This window comes from Diabrotica virgifera, chromosome 7, assembly GCF_917563875.1.
Source record: "Diabrotica virgifera virgifera chromosome 7, PGI_DIABVI_V3a".
Lineage (NCBI taxonomy): Eukaryota > Metazoa > Arthropoda > Insecta > Coleoptera > Chrysomelidae > Diabrotica > Diabrotica virgifera.
Genome location: NC_065449.1, coordinates 2,601,764 through 2,614,482, shown reverse-complemented (window position 1 = coordinate 2,614,482; position 12,719 = coordinate 2,601,764). Strand labels below are relative to the sequence as shown.

The following is a 12,719-nucleotide window of genomic DNA, read 5'->3' as shown; positions in this document are numbered from 1 at the left end:
ATAACAATATTTTAAAGTTGGCGAAAAATTTACAACATAACCTAAAAATTTTTTGAAAATTTCAAAAATTTTTCCTGCGCTTAATTTTGAAGCTAAAAATCTGGAAAAAATCAGGCAACTTTATGTTGTTAAGATACGCATTCATTAATTTTTTTAGATTTTTTGGAGCAATACAGCGTCTGGAAAAAAATGTTTTCAAAAAAACACGTTTTTTTCCATAGCGGACCCCCCGGTGCACCTAGGGACTTGAAAATTTAGCTGAGTGAGTTTTCAATTATATATTTTCGAATGGCTAAACCCAAAACTGAATCGAGCCTGGTGCAATTTTGACCATCTTATCCCGCTATAGCCTTTGGGTTTAGGCTCATTACACCCTCTAGTTCATTTTCTATATTGAGCCGTTGTACGCTTTTGGTTTTTTAAGGGTGAAAACTACCCCTAATTGTAAAAAATTATTAAATAACATTTTAAACTTTAATATTGTCAACATTTGGTTTTTATTAGTTACATAATGATTGTTTTATGCTTTAAGATATACTATCATAATATTTCAACCCTTAAAACCACCCTTGTTGGAGCTATATATAAAAAATTTACTTATCCTAAAATAATAATTTCGGCTTGCATCAATTTAAATAAAAATTTGGGATTAGGATAATCTCACCCTGTACTTCATATTCTATATCATGCTTAAGGGCGTTGATTATTTTTAGGGGTGTAAACTACCCCTTATTGTCAAAAATTATATAAAAACATTGTAAACTTTAATATGGGTAAAATTTGGTTTTGATTGGTTAAATAATGATTGTTTTATACTTTAGAATATAATATAATATTTCAACCCTTAAAAACCACCCTTAATAACATTACAGTTTTTAAAGGATCTATACAGAAAAAAAAGTAGAATTAAAGAAATACAAAAACATTTATTTACACAAAAATACGAATTTACAAATATGTACAAATACAAATACAAATAGTTTTTTAGTCATCTTCCAGTATACGAACCGGTTCTGTGGTATTATACATACATTGAAAATTATCCATAAGCGGACTATCAGAATTTTTCGAAAAAAGAATTCTTTTTTTTATTTATTTATTCACGGGCAAGCCCTATTCAGATATAAATGTTACAGTGTTCTAAATTATATAACATAATTATACAATTATATAACATTAATGTTAACCAATTATATAACATAAATTATCATAATATAACATAGCAAAGAGAAAATAATTCCATGAGTAGTACAGTTACAAAAAAGAAAAAGAAAAAAAAAAGAATAAGATAATTCGTTTTATAAACATAGCTTATTCATTTTTGGCGATAAAAAGTTTTTTCAAAAATGACTTTGTAGGATTTTTGAAGAGTTATAAGACTGTGTAAACTAAATTCCGTAAGATCCCTTAGTTTTTAATTAGGGTGGGTTTAAAGGTCTCGAATAAGGGGGTCTTTGCTCGTAAATATAGGATTTATACAGCTATATCTCGCTAACTGTTCACTGTAATGAAAATATATTCACAAGGAAATTTTAGTTATTAAAAAAACTACAATTTAATAATCTATCATTTTGTTTATAATTTCAGTATTTTCATATTGTCAATTGAAATTGTCAAATTGACGTATATTTCATACCTTCTGTCATTGACGCAGAAAAATTATATATTGCTCCACAATATTGATATGATATGCAATTATTATATAAAGGTAAATTTAATTAATTTTATTTTGCTTGCAGTACTGCATTTTAATAACTGATTTTATTTACTACATACAATTGTTTACGTTTGCTAAACATAACCTGCATCTTATTTTTTCTTCTTATTATTTTTTTGGACTATGGTCTTGACAATTATCCAGCAACCAGGACTAATATAATTGGCCAATATAATTAAAAGTGCGAATAAAAGTACAGAGCGTAGAAATAGAGGTCGCTTTGCCGAACTTGCACGGTCCCAATACTTGAAAAAAGATTATTGAAGATTTCCTCGAAAAATGCAAAGTTTTTCGGTTATTTTACTTTGAATATTTCAAATTTGCATTTGACGAAAAAAGTCAACTTTTAACGTGCCGTATCTCGGCTTGTATTGGTCTTAAAGATATTTCAAAAAAATAATTTGGTTTGTGTTACTAAAAGATACAATTTTGATATCTACAGTTTTTTTGATTAAATGCATATTGTTCGAGGTATTCTCAAAAAACCATCTAAAAAAGTCGATTTTTTCATCGAAAAACTTACTTTCAAGCGCGAATAACTCGAAAAATATTAGTTTTACGAAGAAAATGTAAAAAACATTTTTTTCTTGGAATTACTTTTTACATCGATTTACATGGTTAAAATGTAATAAAAAATTCCCGCCCCCGAGATGGGGTGGCAACAGTGGCGTAGCTGACAGGCCCGCTAGGTGCCTTTTTGCTAGGCGCAAGCCTTTAAGCCTAATACTTCTACGTTCTGGGAACCAAAACATATTAGGGCCCGCAAGGGGGGGCGACGTTAGGAGGAGCCCCTTAAAGCCGTCAAGCTTAATACTTCTACGTTCTTTAAATTGGGGACCAAAACATATTTTCCTAATAAGCTTCAAAATAGGGAATTTGGAAGGAAGCAATGAAGTGGGTATTTAACACCAAAGGCCGCGTCTCACCATCAAATAATTTGATCAAACAGTTTGAGCAAACTTGACGTACTTGAGGAAGTACGTCAAGTGACGTCACAATTGCAGTTTTTTGAAATTCTAAAAATCTGTGCTCTCACTATCAGTCTAGTTTGATCAAATTTTTTGTATTGAGTTGTCTAACTTGTTTGTACTTCATTTAAAATTAAAATTTTTCATTATTATCCACAATGAACACTCAGGATGTGACGTCACTAACTGTCACTTTCAGTTTGCTCAAACCAGTTTGATCAAATTATTTGATGGTGGGACGCGGTCTTGTAGTTTGGATGAAAGTGTTTTGTCGGAGTTTCATTTACCAGTCAAATTAACCGATAAAAACAGTACCTAACTTAAAACCAAATTACTTGAGCTCCCAAATATATTCAATAATTCTTGATGCTACTCAAGATATTTCAAAACACGATCAGCTTAGTTTTATTTTCCGATATGTAAAAATAACTTGCGATGAAAATAATTCACCTTCCAAAGCAGAAATTGTTGAAAGTTTTTTGGGACTTATTCGCATATTAGACCAAAGTGCCAAAGTGCAGAAGATCTTGTAAATGAAATTTTAAAATGTATACAATCAAAGCACCTTTCCGCATACAACTGCAGAGGAAAAGAATATGATGGGGCAAGCGTTATGAGTGGTGTATATTCAGGCGTATAAAGGCGCATAACTGACATTGAAAAAACAACTTCCTATGTTCATTGTGCATCCCATAAGCTGAACCTAGTGTTGAATAATGCCGTTTCTGGTGTAAAGGAGTTGTTTTTTTTTACGATATAATTAAGAGATTATATGTTTTTTTAGTGCAAGTATTAAAAGATGGGATGTAGGCACTATGTACTATTATGACTGTGCATCGAGCTTTTCATTGCTATCTAAAAAACGATGAAAATTTAGAAGCTAATGCATTATTAGAGCATATGAATAATTTTGAATTCGTCGTTAACATTACTATTCAATCTAAAATACTTAACTTTATTAATTAAATCTTACATCAAAACATTTGCAATCTGAAACGGCAGAGTTTACGCTCGTCCGGCAACTTTTTGAAAAAACTCGTGATAATCTTCGAGAAATGAGAAATTTATTTTCCGAAACTTTAGCAGAAGTAGCAGGAATAGCAGCATAGTGGGGTATTATACCAGAATTTAAAAATAAAGGAATAAAACGTAAGTATAAAAAATTTTTACGATGAGCTCAGTTGCGACGAAAAAATAACTTTTAGAAAAGTTTTAAAGTTAATGTTTTCTATGTAAATTTAGATATAATATTTCAAGAACTTACTAATAGGTTTGTCTGATTAAGAGACATGTATACCTAATAGGTTTTCATGTATATTCCCAAAAGATCGAATAACACTAACTGATGAAGACTTATTAAAGAAAGACAAAATAGTGCCATTTACACGTATTTTAGTAATTATACTGTTATTAGTAGTCGTTTTGTTTGTAATACGGGGCCCCACAAAAATTTCCGCGGGGGGGCCTCCCAATCCTTAGCTACGCCACTGGGGGGCAACCACCCCCAAGGTTTTAGCGTACAGCGGCATGATATAGAAAATGATCCTTGGACTATTCCCTACCTTCTGTGAAAATTTCAAGTAAATCCATGCTGGACGAAAAAATTGCGAGCCAAAATGCTTCATTTCCTCGACTATAATGGTACCACAATAATGAATTAATTTTAACGTACACAAAAAATGGGGGGGGGGGGGTTTAAGGGAAGAACAAAACCCCCATAATTTTTACGGGGTGGATAAATTTCACTATAATTCTGTTTTAAGATGTTCCTGCCATAAGAATGACACATGTCCATTTTCAATAAAAAGTCTCTATTAGTTTCAGATATGTAGGTATATTGCAAAAAATTGATTTTTATTTTGTAACTTCAAAGGGCTGTAACTTTTTTTATGAGCACATTTGCATGAAGGTAAGTTAGGTTCAATCAATCTATTTTTGACCCCAGAATGTGTGGTGTAATTTATGACCAATCTTTTCGGGACACCCTGTATATCCTTTTCCATTGGAAAATAACATATTTTGAATTTCCCAGTAAATTTTAATTAGGTACTTAGCCAATGATGAAATTAATGCTTGTCCATTTGAATTTCCCGCCAAATGGTGATTAGTAAACACTACGGTCGCAAGTGGCTCTAAGGAACCAAATTTTTACATTGAGTTGCCTATCTATCCCTATATTATATATTTATTTTTTTATTTATCTATGCCACATAACCTTATAAAATTCAGTTATTTCGTTTGTTGTTATTTAGTTTATTATTTAAAGTTAGTTACACGTTTGAGTTTGTTTATTGAAGCTTAGTAATGTCTCCACGTTATTATTGTATTTTATGTAGAAGAAAATGTAATAGTCAGGATAGATTCTTGAGTTTCTTCCGGTTTCCCAAAGATGAAAATCGGTAAGAACGTAAATTCTATTGAATGTCATTGGCATCTATCTATAGTGTTGTCTTTCCAGCTTTGCAGAATGGAAGGAAATCCTTCAATGTGAAAAACTTGACAACCGCAGTGCTCAATATTGTTATGATAACTTAAGAGTATGCGCCTTACATTTTGAGGACAGGGCCTTTGCAGGATTGGGAAAATACAAGTTGAAAAAAGATGCAAAACCATCTATTCCTCTTGTGAGAAACTTTCCAGTTGAAGGTATGTTCTTTACATCTTTCTTTCCCTTGAATGATAGATAATAGACCTGGATCCTGCATACCAAAAAAAGTTGATTGCAAGCTGAAAATTTGTTAATAGTTTAACAGTGTCTAGTCGGACAAACTTTGATGTACGGGAACACTGGAACAAGGGAAGTTTTAATTGTGGAACAGTTTAAAAATTTGGAACGTCAGATTACGAAAATGTCCCATGTATTTTGTCAGACAGAACATCCAATTGATTTGTTACCCTTTCATTAAACTCTCATGTAAAAAATCAGACTGCTACTACTAACCAACATGATTCCTGTCATTTGACATGTTCTCCGAAAATGCCCAGTTGGTGATAAGTACCACTCTGATTTTTGCATGAAAGTTTAATGAAATGCTAACAAATCAATTGGAAGTTCTGTCTGACAAAATACATGGAACGTTTTCGTAGTCTGACATTCCAAATTTTTAACCTGTTCCACAATTAAATCTTCCCCTGCTCCAATGTTTCCAACATCAAAGTTTGTCTGACTAGACACTGTTAAACTATTAACAAATTTTCAACTCGCTATTGATCAACTTTGTTTGGTACGCGGGATCCAGATCTATAACTGAGATGGAACTGAAAGAAGTAATTTTTGCAATTTTCCAAAAGCTATCAAAGCATAAAGAACCAACAGCAGTGACACTCTCGCAGGTGGGAAAAATTCGTGCATTATACTCTGGGCAGATTATGAAAAAACAAGGAAAAGTTATTTATACTGAATTCGCTCTACCGAGATTCACTTTGACACATTCATAATAGGAAACATACAACACAAAAACTCCTACCTCACACTATTAACTGCTAAAATCAACTTAATCTTTCAATAAAAAAAAAGAAGAATTATTAGAAATAGTGAGTGTCTACTAATCTCATAAAATTTTGTGGAGTTTATTTCTACAAAATATTTTTATTTTGTACAATAAATAATTTTCTCATTTGTTATCAATACATTATAATGGTGTAAATCAATAAAATTATTGGTTGGCATAAGGTTTATGTTATTTTTATGTCTGTTTACTATTAATAATATTGGCTGTGAGCAGGTGCGTTGGTTGTATAGTAATTTCCAATCACTTCTGACAACTGAATTTCCCAAAAAAGAAATTATTGTCAGTGTCAAAGTGAATCTCAATAGAGCGAATTCAGTACAGGGCTTTTCATTCACAGTCATTTGTTTCGAGCTTCTGTCATGTGTCACATAATATTAATATATCTACATCATACGTTATTGGTAATAACAATGAGAGAAACCAAAGACGTATGGCGTAGATATATTAATATTATGTGACACATGACAGAAGCTCGAAACAAATGACAATCGATGAAAAGTCCTATATACTACATTCGCTCTCGCGAGATTTTTTTTGAGACATTCGGAATAGGAAACGTACAACACAAAAATTCCTACCTCACACTATTAACTGCTAAAATCAACTCAAATCAACTTAATCTGTCATTAAAAAAAGAAGAATTATTAGAAATAGTGGGAGTGTCTACTAATCTCATAAAATTTTGTGAAGTTTATTTCTACAAAATATTTTTATTTTGTACAATAAATAATTTTCTCATTTGCTATCAATACATTATAATGATTAAAATAAATAAATATTGATTGGCGTAAGGTTTATGTTATTTTTATGTCTGTTTACTATTAATAATATTGGATATGAGTAGGTGCGTTGGTTTTGTAGTAATTTCCAGTCACTTCTGACAACTGAATTTTTCAAAAAAGAAATTACTAACGTCAGTGTCAAAAAAAATCTCACGAGAGCGAATGTAGTATACCAGCAATTTTATTGTTGGTATCGGATTTTATGATTGTATATGTTACAGTTCAAGTTGATTATCCAGTTGAAGTTGACTATTCCTAGTTTGAGTCAACTCAAACGGCTGGTTTTAGTAAAAGTTGATTATAAATATAAAATGAAGATTTTTATTCAACATTTACTATAGCTGATTTTTTAACCAAGAGAAGTAAACTAAAAGGACAGATTTACACCCAAGAAAGTCACTAGAAATATCACCAAATGCATCTTCTTTTTTGGTTGATCATATTGGCCTTTGACAGTAATCCATAAATATAAGATTATACTAATATATCACTAAAGAGTTCTAAAATTTTGGTTCTAAAAGGGCCAAAGGGCCAATGTCAATATTTTACTTTTTTGTACAGCTTTATGTAAAATTTAATATTGTCAAAACAAAACAGAAAATATTGACATTTTAACACCAAATGAGATACTGTAGCTTGGTGTTAAAATGGCCAATGTCAATTTTTTGAATTTTGTTTGGTCAATATTAATGTTTAAAAAAAAGCTGTACAAAGAAGTAAAATATTGACATTGGCCCTTTTAGAACCAAGCCACAGTCTATCCTTATTTGTGGCTTAGAAATTTGCAAAATAGGTCATAAATTTTGAGATTTTATAGATGTTCATAACTTATGTAAAAATTAAATTAGAACCTTCTTATTACACGGAATGCTGAGACTTCTTGCGCTTAAATTATATTTTAAATTTCAAAGCAATTGGTCAAATAGTTTAAAAGTTATTTAATTAGGGAATCCAACGATCTGTCAAACTATTCCAATATGTCTGGCGATTGGCATGCAATACATTGAAGGCATATGATAGTATAGTGTTATTTTAGTATTTTAAAGTAATTTTCGTATTTTATGTCCATGTAAGTATTGCTAAATACTTCTGTGACGTCAATAAACTTTAAATATTGCTTACGTCAATAAACTTTAATAAGTAGTTAAAAAGTTTTAACTAAGTAATTTGGAAGATTGAAGAAAGCTAGGTTAACAAATTTTGTTTTATAAGTTTAATAAAAAATAATATTGAGCATCCCTAAAATAGATTTTAGATAAAATCATCGGGGTAATATATATTTTATTATTTTAGGTACTTAGTAATACCACATTGTATCTTAAATTTGAAATTTTAATTTAAATAAAGTATCCAATAAAATCGCTTGTGTGCAGTGTTGCCAGAGAAATTTTTGTAAATGCACCGGAATGACTGGAATAGTGACACAAAGTACTAAACCAACACATTTTGTACAAAAACTTAAAAAAACGTCGTTTAATATTATTTGAAGCAAATTTCTTATGTCACAAAATTTTAGGTTTTTACTTTAGGAGACTTTAGTATCAAAAGTTTGGTTGTTAATTGTATCAAATTGGTACAATTTTAACAACTCTGGCAACGCTGAATTGCCTGCCATACGTCCTGTCATTAAAAATCACGTGGTTTGGATTGCCTAATTTGTTTATCCCAAATTCATTTTTTTTTGCAACACTGTCAGAAAATTATGAGGTTACAGTAATACTTCGGACAGTTTATGAAAGAAGAACATTTATACTATTAACTTATAAATCGTGCACATGATGCAAAATTGAAAAATTATGTTTTGATTAAATTAATGGAGAAAACGTCACAGTTGACAGTTTTTAATTTTTGCTAAAAAAACCTCATCAAACCTAATTTAGTGTGAAAACAGTTGTTAATTCTTGTTAATTTTTTATTTATCGTTGATAAGAAGTCGAGGTCCGCTGGGATGAACAGCCTCGGCTTCTTTTCGCAGTGAATATCTGTTGTGAATTTTGTTGTGTTTGACATTTGATTTTTTGGAAGAAAATTTAAAATAGACAAATCTGTGATTATCGTTCGAGGTGAACGGACGACTCATCCAAAGGGTAAGGGCCAAAACTATCTATATTTCCCTGTTAATTTCTAATTTGCATCGACTGGCATAGATTTTAAATTCGTCAATCTGCCGCATAAGATGGAGGAAGAAGTTCCTCCCGATCCTCCTCCACCACCTGACCCTCCTAATAAAATCAACCAACATGAATGTCAATCTCAACCTCCAATTATTCAGAAAAGTCTTAAAGGAAAAAAACAAATACTATTTTCGGAGACCGACATAGGTCCTTATGAAGTATTTGTACAGGGTCAGGATAAAAATATTGGAGATTACCACGTGTTAAGTATAGCTAAATCTATTTCTGTTTTAAAAATTAAAGACATCACGAAAATCAGTAGAAAAGGTAAAAACAGGATAGGGGTATTATTTGCCACTAGAAAAGCAGCCAACGATTTCGTTGTGAGGAAAGATTGGGAAGCCCTAGGGTATGACGTGTTCATTCCATTTCATCAGATTTCTTGTAGGGGTATAGTAAGGGGAGTTAACAAAAGATTCACAGAGGAAGAAATAAAGGAGGCATCAGAAACCAACTTGGCTTTATGTAAGATATTAAGTGTAAAGCGAATGAACCGGAGAGTACAAGTGGATTCAAAGGTTGAATTTGTCTCCACGGGAACTATTAGCATAACTTTTTCAGGAAAAACTATTCCTAAAGAAATTTCCATATATCAACTACCAATGAGGGTCACACCATTCATCAGCCCTGTTCTTCAATGTGGAAATTGCTTACTTTATGGCCATTCTACGAACCAATGTAGAGGAAAAAAGAAATGTGCTAGATGCGGAACTTCTCATGAGGATTCTTCATCTAATACGTGTACAAAATATTGCATTTTCTGCAAATCTTCTGACCATGAATCAAATAGTCGTAATTGTAGAGAGAGAGTCAGACAAAAAGATATTAAGGATCTAATGTCCTTTTCTAATCTATCTTTCTATGAGGCAAGTCAGCAGGTTCCTAGGATCCATAATATTTCATCTTTAAACATAAACGATTTCCCCCCCTTACATAGCGATCAGAATAATTCTAATGGCATCTTACCACAGGAGAGGAGGTCTGCAGCCTCAGCTCAATATTCAAAACCTTTTAGTCAAGTCACTCAATCTCCACCAAAAAGAAGAAGACCTTCAATACAAGAAAATACAGGTTATGATAAAATCTCCCACCAAAGACTACTTATTAATCCATCAGGTAGAAGAATAAATGAGCCTTCGACTTCAAAATTCAATCCTGCTCACTCTGATTCTCAAATCACTAACTCACAATCTTTATCCCAACTTCATTTGGATTTCAATCAGGCCATGTCTATGCTGAACCAATCTCACAGGGAGCTCGTCATGACCTTCATTGGGGACTTAATAAACTCAAAATCATACTCCATTCCTTACAATATGGCAGATCTAAAGACTAACATAAACAAAAGTGTATCACCTTTCAATACAAATGTAAACCAGGGTCGGAGGGGAATAGAGGATCTCGAGCCTGAGGATTCGAGATCTTTTGACTCCTTGGTCTAGCAAACATACTCTTTATAATGAATCCTAACACTCCGATAACTATTATTCAGTGGAATATACGTTCGTATAACACTAATTCTGACAATCTAAAAATCCTTATAAAAAACCTTAACCCAGATATAATCCTTATTAGCGAATCTTGGCTCTCAAACCAACATGTTATAAGATGTAGAGGGTATCAAATAATCAGAAAAGATCGAGAGGATGGCTATGGCGGATTAATTACTCTTATCAAAAATAATATTGATTATAGGGAAATTCAAATTGCCAATCCAGGCTTCAATCATGATGTCCAATTCCAACTCACATTTCTCCCTAACTTTAATTTGAATATTCTTAATATATACTGTCCACAAGACAACTCTATCTCCAAATCCAACTGGTTTTCCCTTGTTAAATTACTTAATAAGCCATTTTTAATCATGGGTGATCTAAATTGTAATCATAAGGCATGGGGTAGTTCTAGAGACAGTCACAATGGTAGGATTATTTTTGATTCTTTGGAGGAACTTGAGCTAGTATTTCTCAATGATGGGTCCCCAACTAGACTGGTGGCCCCAGGAGGCAGTAAGTCGGTAGTAGATCTAACAATGGCATCAGTCGATGTGGCAGCCAGTGTGGGCAAGTGGTCCACTATTTCAGATACTGGAACTAGTGACCACTTCCCCATAATATGTCAGATAGGTGTATGTCCTCAATCTCCCCCGCATTCATGTAAAAGAAGAAATCTAAAGAAAGCTGATTGGTCTACTTATCATAACAATTTAAACAGCATTTTCTTAGCTTCTCCCAGGGAAGATTACGAATTTTTTACTAACTCCATATCATCGGTAGCTGATGAAACAATACCTTGGCTTCACCCTCCTAATAATTCCAAATACCACATTCCATGGTGGGATGACTCATGTGCTGAAGTCGTCTCTGCGAGAGTGTCTGCCTTAAAAAAATTTAAAAATATCCCCTCAATGGAAAACTATATCGAGGCTAAAAAGAATATAGCCAAATCAAGAAAATTCCTAAAATCAAAACGTAAAAATAGTTTCAGACTATTTTGCAGTAAATTAAATAGAAACACTCCTCTAAAAGTTGTGTGGGAGAAAATTAATAAGGTATCGGCTTCGAAACCTTCAATATATACACAATTGCCCTCTACTCCTATATCCCACGAAATTCTATGTTGCTTAACCCCCCTTTCCGCTGTCAATAAAGTATTGGTTAGATCTCCTCAAGCCCTAGAACCGCCATTTGCTCTCGACGAGTATCAGAACTCCCTCTCAATTAAATCTGACTCGGCTCCTGGTTTGGATCAGATTTCCTACTCAATGTTAAAAAATCTTCCCGTTGTTGGATCTTTGTTATTAATTCAACTTTTCAATGAAAGTCTTAGAACGGGTATAGTTCCTGTTCAGTGGAAACAATCAGTAATTTTACCTATAATCAAAAAAGATAAAGATTGTAATAATCCGTTAAACTTTAGACCAATAGCTCTTTCTTCATGTGTAGGCAAAATGCTCGAAACTCTTATAAAGAATAGAATAGAGTGGATTGTGGAACATAATAAGATTTTTAATCCACTACAACTAGGATTTAGAAGGGGTAGAGGTTGTACGGAATGCCTTACATACCTCACCTCAACAATTCAAATAGGCTTCGCTCAAAATCAATACACTGTTGGCATATTTCTAGATATCTCTTCTGCTTATGATAATGTCAATATATCACTCTTGTATTCCAAATTATTAAAGTATAACATTCCAACCCAACTGGCTAATTTGATTTTCTGCCTTCTAAATGATAGAGAGCTATTTGTCAAAGACAAACTGGGACAAACCCATGGCCCAAGAAAATCAAGTCTGGGACTACCCCAAGGTTCCCCATTAAGCCCTATCCTCTTCAACCTATATTGTCTTTCCCTGTATAATTTAATCCCCTCTTCATGCAAACTAATTCAGTATGCAGACGATTTGGTTCTTCTGATTAGAGGGAGTGATATTAATGAATTGGTAATTAATGTAAATAAATTATTGATTCAGATGGAATCATGGTTGCTAGACCACAATTTAAATCTGTCTGAGAACAAATCTTCTGCAATATTATTTACAAAAGGAAACACGAAAATCTCTC

At 32.5% G+C, this 12,719-nt stretch overlaps 1 protein-coding gene across 3 annotated transcripts in view; it reads left to right on the top strand.

The window, feature by feature from the left end:
* Nucleotides 1-12,719, top strand: part of LOC126888366 (uncharacterized) — a 135,652-nt gene that overhangs the window by 19,738 nt on the left and 103,195 nt on the right. The window contains exons 1-2 of one of the 3 annotated variants that reach the window (XM_050656563.1): nucleotides 4,884-5,084; nucleotides 5,144-5,331. The exons of the other annotated variants lie outside the window; for them this stretch is intronic. Coding sequence (XP_050512520.1) covers nucleotides 4,990-5,084; nucleotides 5,144-5,331 — 283 coding nt within the window. The 5' untranslated portion in view covers nucleotides 4,884-4,989. Of the gene's footprint in view, nucleotides 1-4,883; nucleotides 5,085-5,143; nucleotides 5,332-12,719 lie in introns of those variants that run through there. 3 annotated transcript variants of the gene reach the window in all.